Source organism: Apodemus sylvaticus, chromosome X (genome assembly GCF_947179515.1).
Source record: "Apodemus sylvaticus chromosome X, mApoSyl1.1, whole genome shotgun sequence".
Lineage (NCBI taxonomy): Eukaryota > Metazoa > Chordata > Mammalia > Rodentia > Muridae > Apodemus > Apodemus sylvaticus.
Window position 1 is genome coordinate 27360561 of NC_067495.1, and position 12212 is coordinate 27372772.

Here is a 12212-nt window from a genome sequence, read left to right on the forward strand (position 1 = left end):
TCTCCCAGCATGGGCTTTTCCCCAAACATTTTGTCTCAATGGTTTCCTTTTCTCAAAGTTCTTTTCTACATTGCTTGCATGTGAATACATGAGAACACACACAAACACACACACACACAATCATCCCTGGTACATTTTATAATACCACGCCAAGTCATAATTACCTAGGGACCCAACTAGCAGTAAAAACTCAGACTTTTCCAAGAGAGAGAGAGAGAGAGAGAGAGGGGAAGGAGAGGAGAGGAGAGGGGAGGGAATGGGAGGGGAGGGGAGGGGAGGGGAGGGGAGGGGAGGGGAGGGGAGGGGAGGGGAGGGGAGGGGAGGGGAGGGGAGGAGAGGAGAGGAGAGGAGAGGAGAGGAGAGGAGAGGAGAGGAGAGGAGAGGAGAGGAGAGGAGAGGAGAGGAGAGGAGAGGAGAGGAGAGGAGAGAAAAGTCTTCTCAAATCTTAGTTCTCTTGGTGGCATTAAGACCATGCTTGATCCCTAGAATTGAGACCTCAGGAGTTCAGGATGGCAGAGTGGTTCCCAAATTCAAATACCAGTACCAGCATCGGGACCTACCAAGCAGTATGAATAGCAGGCAGTGGCTTATCCCTAAGCTTCAATATGCTCATAGGTAAAACAGCTACAATTATACCTGCTGGGTAAGATTCTTGTGAAGACTTGGAAAAAGTGGATGCAAAAGTTTAGCAGTCAGTAGTTGGCAGGCCATTCCTATCTGGAATTTCTTCTTCTTTCTCATTTAGCCTTCAGCCAGTTACCAACTCCTAAATGCAAGTGAGTATCCTTGTTTCTGTCTTGATCTTTCATTGACCCTTTAAAGATGCCAGTAGGTATTTGTGCTAGCTAACTTTAAATCAATTTGACAACAGCTATAGTCATTTTGGAAGAGGGAACCTCAACTTTAAAACAAAATGCCCCCACCAGATTGACCTGTGGACAAGCCTTATTGCATTTTTCTTGATCGAAGATTGATGTGGGAGGGTGGGGCTCACTGTAGGCTGTGCCAGTCATTTTTAATTTATTTCTATTAGATATATTCTTCATTTACATTTCAAATGTTATTTGCCCCCACCCCCAAAAAACTCCTAACCTATCCTGCACTTCCCTGTCCTGGCATTCCCTTACACTGGGGCATCAAGCCTTCTTGGGACCAAGGGCTTCTCCTCCCTTTGATGTCCAACAAGGCCATCCTCTGCTACATATGCAGCTGGAACCTTGGGTCCTTCCATGTGTACGCTTAATAGGTGGTTGAAAGTGCTCTAGGAAAGCAGGCTGAGTGAGGCAGGAGTAGCAGCCAGTAAGTAACCTTCCTCCTCCGCCTGTACATCAGTTCTTGCTTCCTGGTTCCTGCCCTGACTTTCCTCACTGATAAACTGCTGCCTGGAAGTGTACCTTGAAATAAACCTTTTTCTCCCCAAGTTGCCTTTGGTGATTGTATTTTATCACAGCAACAGAAAACCCTAAACAGACAGGTAGGCTTATTCAATTTTCTGGGGGCTAAAAATCTACTTTTCCCTACTTGCTTGTGGTGAGAATTTACGGAGTAGCTGCTTGGCTTTGACTACATGAAAGAATCATATAGGAAGTTTTCAAAAAAAAATCCCAGTAGCCAGGCTGTGTGATGTCAACATAATGAAAGGAAGCTCAATTCAGCTGGCAGGTTGGTTTATTGCTACAATATACAGGCTTGAGCCTTGGCACGGTCATTCTCCAGGCAAGTGGTCTATCCCTGAGCTATATCTGAATCCTTCTTGTCTTCTTTTTTTGTTTCTTATTTCTATTTCCATGTTTGTGCTATTGTTGTTGTTGGTGGTGGTGGTGGTGTGTGTGTGCATGTTTGCATAGGTATGAGTGGATGTGTAGGTATGTGTATATACATGTGCATGTAAGTGCCAAAGGTCTATATCCTAAATGATCCTCAATCATTCTTCCTCCTTATTCACGGAAGGGGATTGTATCAGTGATACCCAGAGCTTGCTGATATGACTAGTTTTGCTAGCCAACTTGCTCAAGGGATCTCAACTCTGATTGTGAGGTTGGAATTACAGGCCACATCTACACCTGACATTTATATAGGTTCTGGTATGCTGTCTCTAGCTCTTCTGCTTTGGCTATAAGTATTTTAACCAGGTAGCCGTCTCCCACATAACTCTGGCCCTCTTTAAAAATGGGAAATAAGGGCTGAGTTGCACAGACTGGGCTTCAACATTGTCTGTAAGCTCTGCTGGCCTTGTACTTAGTCCTTCTGCCTCTGCTCCAGAGTATCTTACATTACAGGCTTGCATTACCAGGCCCAGTGATGAGTCAGCAATTTTAAAGGCTCATTCCAAACTGTACCCATAGGGATTCTAAGCCAAAAGTCTGAAGAAAAAGCTACTAAATTAAGTTCACTGTTATATCTATGGCAGCTTAATTACTTTCTGCTGACCAAAAAAACCACCACTGTTTTTTAATGTTTTTTTCCATTGAAGTAGAACTGATATGTTAAACAACCCACAAATTGTGTCACCTCAGTGAATTACCACAAAGAAAATATAGCTGTGTAACCACCAAAGAGGTAAGGAAAAAGTCAGGTACTATCCAGATTACCCACACCTCTGGTACCCAAAGGGTTTGCTGAGCTGATGTCTCCCACTAGACATTCAGTTTTCTCTCTCATGTTTAACATTTCATTAACAGACCCAGGAATCATGTGTTCTGTACATGTGTTTGCCACTTTTTAGTCAGCATGCTGGTCAGATTCCTTCATCTACTGTCACGGCTGTGTGTATGTGAGAGTACACAGAATATGTTCTTCCTTGCCGGCTTGCCTTTGAGCTTGGTCATGTGATCTGATTTACCCAATTCAATGTCAGCAGATGCAGCATATGCCGGGATTAGAAGGGTTCTGTCCTTGGACGGCTCAGCTCGCCCTGCTATGCAACAGCCTTTTGCCAGGAAAAGAAAAGCCCCCAGGCAGCCAGAGGTCAAAGAAGGATGAGAGACATGTGTGCCGCAGCTTAGAGCTGAGGCCAGCCAAGTCAGGCTTATGTCAACTGATTCAAACATTCATTAGCACCAAGTCATGGTTATTGTATCCTCCCACTGAATTCTGGGATGAGCATTTGCTCCTGAGTTTCGAGGTGGACTACTAAAGGTGGGTATTGGAAGTTTCATTTTATAAAAGCAGAGATTGATGTCCAAATATGACAACTCACTTAACTGACTTAATAGAATTTAAAGACCTGGCTCTAACCTGATAGTCAGTAAATACATGTATGTCAGATATAAACTAGCATCATTCCTGTTAACAAGTGATACATAGCGCTGAAGAGATGGCTCCCTAGTGAAGAGCCCTTTCTGCCCTGCTAGAGGACCTGAGTTCACTTCACAGCACCAACATGGTGGCTCAAAATTGTCTCTAACTCTAGTTCCAAGGAACCCAACACCTTCTTCTGTCCTCCTCAGGCACTGCACACACATGATACACAAACACACATGTAGGCAATATACCCATACACATCAAATAAAAATAAAACAGAAAAAAAAAACAAGTGGCACATAAAACCTTCGATGATCATTTTTCATACTATCCAAATAGCACAAATATTCTTTTAAACTGAGTAAACTAAACTTCTTTTAAATAGAGCTATGTGATAGAATCTATAATAGGCTGCAGCTTCCAAAAGTACCTTAACACTGTGGCTTGGGGTAGTATAAATTTTTCTTTGGAAATAATCTCTTATAGATGAATGTTCTCTTAAATAGGCCCATGAAATTGAGCTATTTTCTGAGCTTACTTCTATCTTTCTCTGCTTTTATGTGTCCTGTTATTAATAGTATTATGATACATAACAATCACGGATATCTTCAGTGAATCATAATCATTAAGAAAGTCTCACCCTGCTTAGAAATCATGGCAGTTTCAAAACCACAACTCAAACTTTAACAAATAAATCTAAAAGTCCATATGTTATTACATCACACATTTGTTTCAATTATGTTGATAGGTTTTCCATGACTTATATTTTATGAATTTAAATTTTTCTTTAATAATGAGTCCATAGATTTTGCAGGATTACAACAGAGTAAGATATATTGTTCTGTAAAAGGTCCTGGGGTCCACCCCTATCTACACACATGCATGCATGACACACACACACACAGAGAGAGAGAGAGAGAGTCACAAAGATATAATGATATCTTAGAGAACAGAAGTTTTCAAACAAAGACTTTGTTAGGATGTAAACTGCTCTTTAAATGGTATCTTTGCATAGGATTCTAATAATTTAAAACCAACGAAAATCAGTGTGTACAGGCAAATTCCACCTAAGGAGAAGAAAACTAAAATCAAACTGCTGAGAGTCGTGGGCAAGTGGGGATTTGACCAAACTGAAAATGTTACTGAAATTCTAAGACTACATATTTAAAAGACATTTTCGAGCATTTATTTTACTTTAGGAGTCTTTAGACCTTGAGCTGCTGACATTTAGAGCTGCTGAATTCTTGACACAGGCAGTCCTATGCACTGTAGGACACTTAACACGACCAGTGGTTTCCACCTACTAAATACATTAGCACCACTCTAGTATGATGACTGAAGGTGGTTCTAGCAATTATCCTCTCAGAGACAAAATTGCTGTGGCTGAAAATCCCTACTTTACATTATAAACTTCATTCATATGTTGCAAGTCTATGTATGCTTCTGGGGAGACGCATATGTGTGCCTTGTGTGCACACAGAGCCTAGAGGTAGACAACAGGGATCTTTCACTTTTGCTCAGCACCTTATCTTTTGATGCAGGGTCTCTTATTGAACCATCAACTGGCTAAACTGCAGCTCCTGAAGTCCGCTCACCTCTGTCCTCTGAGTGCCACCATTACAAACATGTGTCACTGTGCCCACTTTGTTGTTTTTATATGCATTCTGGGATTTCTGCTCAGGTCCTTAGCCTTGTACTGCTGGCACTTTACTAAATAAACCATCTCCCCCTGATAAATGTGCATGGTTTGTTTAGAAAACCGAAACAGCATGAATTACCACTTGCTGAAAATCCACTGAACAAGTATTTAGCTTGTTTCCCACTGTGCACTTAGGTTTAAAAAAAAAAACCACTGACATTATGACAGCCTACAATGAAGGAAATGGTTATTATTATAGTGAGATTCACTTCATCTTGCTGATTTTTCTGAGAGGAAATGTTTATCTTACTACCACTCTGTGATTTCTCTTTTATCATTCTGGTAGAGCAAGGGGTTACACTTGATAAGGTTATTATTATTTTTAGAACTACCTGGCTGATAAGGTTCCTCAGGGTCAGCAGCCGTCCATGGATTGCAGCATCATGAAGTGGAGACCAGTCAGACACCACATCTGCATGAAAAGGGAGAAATGAGTTACATCATGCTAAGACACTTAGACCTCCCAGCACCCAAAGTAAGGGCCAAAGAGGCAGACTAGAAAACATGTTGAGTGAGTGAAGTCAACCAAGCACAGAAAAACAGTATAACACAATCTAGCTCCTATGCAGGAAAGGAAGAAGAGACCAGTAGTCACCATAGGTTGGGAGTTAGGATTGGGGGGAGATAGGAAAGGTTGATTAGTGAATACTAAGTCACTATTTTATTGAGGAGCAAGACGCTGTGGTCCACTACTCCTCCCTAGGAACTTCCTGATACACATTTCAAAAAGGCACAAGATCTTTGATATTTTTAGCATTAAGAAACAAATAGTATTTGAGGAGACATATCTATAAGACATATTCATAATACATAGAGCAAGCCATTCAGAGTATCTCAAAATGCATACAATGTTTGTTTTTATGCATCCTTCAGAAAAAAATCTGATTTAAATTAATATTTTAAAGAGGCAAGTTGGAAGGACAGGTAGATGACTGAGCTCCCATTTTCATAGTGGTCTCAAAGGCAAATGGTCCATGTAGTTGTATAAGAGGTTTGCCAATTACCAGCATTAACTCTGATTGCCAGTCTTGCTTCCCACATGAAACACAAACTTTGGCATCTCAGCAAACAGTAGCATGCTCTAATAGTAGCAATCATATAATTACATACACCATTAGGCTTATAATAAAATTGAAAGAGAACTGTATCTATTTATAGGTTACCTTCTGTCCCAATATTAAGCACAAATCAGAATTCAGTCTAACCTTGAAATCATGGTATTATTTGTGCCCCCCAACGCGTGTGCTAATGTGGTTGAAAGAACAGTCCGAATGCAGACCCAGTTGACCTCTCTGAACAGTAGTCCCATGAACAAATTCCAACTCTCAATTTCATTTTGGGTGAAGACAGAAATATACTTACCCATGGCTCAAGACATATTAGCTACTATTATTATCTTGTCATGACACTAAACAGTGTCTTGATTACATCCCATAAGCATTACATTTAAAAGAGCAAATGTAGTGTACCACCATATAAGAGGAATGAATACATTTCAGGAAAGAAGCCTTGTAAACCCTATCCAACACATTAAGCTTTCCTTTGGCCTTGTAATTAAGTGTAGATATAATTGAATTCAGCATAGACCAGATTTGTTCCTCATCTCAGGCTGCATCTGATTTCTAGAACAAACAGATGCAGGAAGCTACAACGGGGGAGGTTTGCCTGAGTCTGCATCAATTCCAGCTCTGCCTTTCTTTGATAAGCACATCGTATGCAAGCAAGGTGCAAATGTCTGATGCTACTTGTTCCTTGCGTGAGCACTTAAGAGCTGTTAAAGCCCGAGAGAGCCTGAGAGCAGGGGTAGTTGCAAATACCTTGCAAACCGAAAGGCCATGAAAAGACAAGAACACTTAGTACCTAACTCGTGTTAGCTGAGGACTGCCTGCCACCTGGAGCCATCAGTGCCCTGGAAAATCTGTCCCAGTGAGCAAATTACTGTCCTTGCAGATGGACTCATTAAGCATTTAGTACATAAAAGGATGCTGTGTGGGCCGCCTACACACAGCCCATCCAGTGCTTTCTTACTGGGGTCACTAAGGTCTGCAGACAAAACACCTTAAGGGAAATGGCTTTTCCTGGCTCTAAAAATCTTAGGCTTGGTTCATGCCCAGTGTCCTCACAGCCTGCACAGAGGTTCCTAATTCTCTTGAGGAAAACACTGGTGCTTCTTCTATCTGGGGAGTCTTAAATTTATATTATAGATATAGAGAGATTGGCTTCTGAATTAGAATTTAAAAAAAAAAAACATTCAATACCACTCACTCTTCAGGTGCTGATAATGGAGGACACCATTTACACAAAATCTTGAGCAAGAAAAGACGAAATTTGAGAAAGGTCTTGAAAATCAGTTTTTGGTACATGTACAACTGAAGGCCAGTTGCTCTCTGAGTGTGAAATGATTAGCTTTTTTTTTTTCTTCCCAAGTACTCGGCTGCTAAGAAATATAGTTGTCAAAATCCTCCGCATCTTTAATGCTGTCTAAGATTATAATACTTGACAAGCTAAACAGTCCAGGAAGGTAATTTAGGGCCTAAATTACAACTCTATTCAGATGTCATTAAAGTACTGCAATGATATTATTAAAGGAACATTAAAAACTGAGACTTGGCTCCTACTTATTCATCAAGGAAACATTTTTCTTTGTTACAGCAAATACAGAATAATGTTCCTTCCAAGATCAAAACCAAGTCTATTTGATGCTTTGAAATCATGCAGAATTCACCATTTACAGAGCAGAGACATGCTGTGTCTTTTAGAAGTAGAAAGCATGTTCGGGAACACACCACAAGGCTAACAGTACTAATGCCCATCTCTAGATTGCTAATGAGCATCTTCATTGATCTATAACTCACATTAAGGTCTGCCCACTGGAAGGAAACAACCCAATGCTTTTCCTTATGAATACAGACTTGTGCAGCCAACACCACAATCAGTCTCACACCATTTTCCTTACCCTGTGAAGAAATCTCAGGGCCATTAAGATTCACTCCACATCAGCACCTGTGCTAGCCCGACAACCATTGATCTGTTTCTTGTCTTTACGGATTTGCCTATTCTGGACAGTTCATCTAAGTGAATCTCTGCAATGTACTGCTCCAAGCTGCATCCACCCTGTAGCATGCATTAGCACTGCATGACATCTTTACTCAAATACTCATTGTGTGGATCAATTACATTTTAGTGAACTGTTTGTCGGGTGAAAACAATTTGTGTTGTTTCCTCTTCAGAGTTAGCAAAATGCTACTACAAACATTCTTTACACATTTGGGGGTAGATCTGGATTTTTAAATTATTTGTGCCTATCCCCCAAAGAATGGGACTTATATATCATATCTTTAGCCTCTTGGGAGTACTTTCCAAAGTGGCCGCCCCAGCATATGTTTCCATCAACAATATACAAAGCTTCCCCTTCTAAATCCAATGCCATTTTGGTATGACATTTGTTAAGCCCATGCTCCCACCCTGAAGAAAAACATAGGCCTAAGCCTAAACCTTTGTTAACCTTATACAAGGACTCTGCTCTCAGCAAATCTCAGAGCATTGAAGTATGTAAAAACCTAAATGCTGATATTAGTCATATTAACACATTAACACTTTTCTAGCATTGACACAGCACAGCTTGTGCACGCAAGAGGGAAGGGAGAGAGGGAGGGAAGAAACAAGGGAGAGAAGAGGACAAACAAACATCACAATTTTGCAGTGTAGAAATAATCCACATATCCTTTTGCTCTATAATCATTGAACTGAGACTTGCTTCTTGTGAGAGTCAACAGAGAAAGACCTAGAACACATGCTCTAGTCATTTTTAGGGCGCATGCCTGGAGTAGGCAATGTGCTACAGGTTTAATATGTGGCCAGTTACATCCTAAGGCAACCTCACAACTGCCAGCTGGAAAAAGCAGAGCAAGGCCTGTTTTCCTATCAGGCTAGGGATGATGCTCTTGGTAGGAGACTGTCCATGACATGACAGAGAGATCCAAGGCCACAATTCCCCCCTTTTAATCAACCCTACCAGAGTCTTTGAAACCTAAAAGTCATTATAAGCAACAGATTATAAACACCCTTGGCATGGACTGAGTATTCATTCATAGTAGTGGTTCATCTATGGCCTATATTTGGTGCTTTTACTGCCAAAAACAAAAGAAATGCCAAATGAGGTAATACCATGAATCAATCATTGTACCTTATGGGTAAACTAGGGGGATGGACATCTTATAACACAATTATTCCACAAGTTCTCCAATTAGTGTCATTAAACTTGCCCTTTAAAAGGAAAGTATCTCTATCAAGCCTGAGGCACATTAGGAAGGTTGCTGTTTCATTTTTATTATACTTTCTGGAACAATTTCTAAGATTTCCATTATTTCAGGAGAGATTTAAAGTGCACTAATTGCTCCATTCTGAAAAGAGCTATTAAGAAAGTTCCAAGAACATTAGTAAATGTGAGGCAGTAGCATAAATCCATTTTAGGAAACATTTTGCAAGGTTGAAAGTGGGAGGGGGAAGTTGCTCTGAAGTGGCTGGAGCACCTGGGATGTGACAAAGGCACATTGAGGGGCATGAACTAATACTCCATCACTGGAGAAGAATCCTGATATGGGGAGGGTGGAGTGATCATGAGACCTCTTGAGCAAGATGCTCCGGACTACTCCATCTGTTATCCAGCCCCTTCCTCCCTTCCCTCACCTCTCCTCCTCTTCCCCTCTCTCCACCCTCCTCCCTTCAGCTCTCCATAATTTCACATCTTCACCTCTTCTGTTTATAGAGAAAAGACGCCTTACCTGCTTTCTGCTTAAATGTGATTTTTTTTTCTAATAGGGTGGACTCAATTTTGGAAAGAAAGAATTTTCCCTGGAGATAAGAGATTTCAGGCAAACAACCAAAGACAAACCAACTTGTGTCAGAGAGATGGCTCAGCAGGCAAAGGTACTTGCCACCAAGCCTGGTAACCTGAGCTCCATCCCCAGGATCTACAAGGTGGAAGGACAGAACCTACTCACACAAATTGTCCTCTGACCTCTACAGGCACATACCCACACACATACAAAAGGAACAAATGTAAAACAACTTTTTAAAATCTTAAGGGTAGACGTTAATAAATGGATGATAGGTAGAATTGTAAAGGTTAATTTACCCTTCAATGCATTTTGTGAAGTGTCTACATGTAGAGTGAATGAGTTTCTTAGAATGTTGTAACAAACTACCTCACACTACTCCAATTTGCTTACTACAGTTGTAATGCATTTTCTTTTAGTTGTCAAGGCTAGAAGTCTAACAGAAGACTGAAAGCTTCAGTAAGGCCATGCCCTTTGCAAAGTGTCTAAGAAGGAATCCTTCCTCACCTCCTCTAGCATCTCACACTTGATGCTCAGCCTTGGCTTTCCTTGGTTCCTAGACACTGTGCTCTAATGTCTGACTCTTGATGCATAGCATCCTCTCTGTTCGCTCTCCTTTTCTTATTGAAACACCAACCTTGTGGGATTAAGGATTCAAGCCATGTTATGGAGTCTTCAGTTTATCTGCACCCACTTATTTTCCCAATGGTAGTCCCTTTTTGATGTCAAAAGGCTAGTTGGGATTTCAAAGGATCATTTGCGAGGTATAATTCAATTACTAACAAAGTACTTTCTGGGGAGGAATGCCACTCTTTCCCTGTCCCTGGTACACCAGAGTCAAGCATTAAGTAAATCTCTGTGAAGAGTTGGCTGTCCAGCATCTGATCCTTTTCTCTCTTCTGGAGAAGAGGAGAAAGAAAAAGAAAGACCCATAGCCAGCCCTATGCTTGCCTCTGATTTGTCGATGTGCCAGAGGACACCTTCAACTGAGCTGAGTGTCTTAGAGCCAAGTTAAGAAACAACATTCTGAATGTTCCACATTCCACACTTCACCAAGGTCAAGGCCTCAGAAGTGTAAACAAATGTAACCAGCTACCACAGAAGTTTCCCACCCCCACCCTAAGCTGAGAAAAACTGGTTCAAAGCAGAGAGCAAAACAGTCTACTTGAAAAGAGGGAAGACCCTGGGAGGGTTGCATGGGAGCAGTGGTTGGCTACATTGGGTGTGGGAAATGGGGAGAAAATGGTCATTGTGGGTCAGAGAAGGAGAATGTAAGCAAGCAGGGATGTCCAAGTGTCCAGGCATCTATCCTGTGATTTCCATGTCTTTGAAAACTGCTTGGGACTGGAGAGATGGCTCCGTGGTTAAGAGCACTGACTGCTCTTCCAGAGCTCCTGAGCTCAATTCCCAGCAACCACATGGTGGCTCACAACCTTCTGTAATGGGATCCAATGCTCTTTTCTGGAGTGTCTGAGGACAGCTACAGTGTACTCATATAAATAAATCAATGTTCTTAAAAAAAAAAAACATTATCCCTTTAGGTCCCTTGGAATAATAACATCAAAAAAATCCCTTCCCTTCCTAATTTTTTTGGTTCAACTTACTGACCCCACATGCCAATTCTGGGCCATTGGAAAATTTCTCCTTTCACTGAGTTTCAACCACAAGCCTTCTGCAGAACATTCTGAGGCTTCTCACACTCAACCTGTATTCACTTCAAACCTTAGCCCCATATCACCAGGCTATGTGGATTAGGCAATGCCACTCACAATTTTATGTCAAAAAACAGAACCCCAGGAGAGCTAGAGAGATAGTTAATTGATTTTTTTTTAAAAAGGGGGGGGGGGAAGCTTGCCACATAGGCAAGAGGACATGAGTTCAGATCCACAGCATCCCATTTAAAAAAAAAAAACTACACCAATGTGTCTATAATACCAGCGCTAGGAAGATGGTTGAAGGGAGGATCCCTGGAGCTCTCTAGCCAATCACAGTTACTGAATCAGTAAGCTTCAACTTCAGTTGGAGACCCTGCCTCAAAAAATTAAGGTGGAGAGAAATTACAGATGATGCGAGCCATTGACCTCTGGCCTTCACGTATCTGCATACACAGGTATACTTACCCTTTTGTACACACACGCAACATGAACATATAACAGAGTGAAAGAAAGGAAACGCTGTCCCTCACCCCTCACTGCACTAAGCCAGCTCTCCTTCCAGCTTCCTTCTTACCTGGCTCTTCTGTCTCACCTATTTTGAGGTTTAAGAAAAAACAAACAAACAAACTTCACAATTTAAGATGCTTTCTCTCATTTTGCCACAATATTGAATCAAATGGCACAATCCAATTTCTCTTTCCTTCAGAATTAAAGCCCTTTCTCTGTCATATCTGAAGTTTGACCCAGGTATCAGCTGTATCCTTGGATTTGTGCAGT

The 12212-nt window shown here is 41.3% G+C and overlaps 1 protein-coding gene across 2 annotated transcripts in view; it reads right to left on the reverse strand.

Annotated features, from left to right (window-relative positions):
* Positions 1 to 12212, reverse strand: part of Asb9 (ankyrin repeat and SOCS box containing 9) — a 35345-nt gene that overhangs the window by 22233 nt on the left and 900 nt on the right. For both annotated transcript variants that reach the window (XM_052171636.1, XM_052171637.1), the window contains exon 2: positions 5275 to 5354. In XM_052171636.1, the coding sequence (XP_052027596.1) occupies positions 5275 to 5354 (80 nt within the window). The remainder of the gene's footprint in view (positions 1 to 5274; positions 5355 to 12212) is intronic.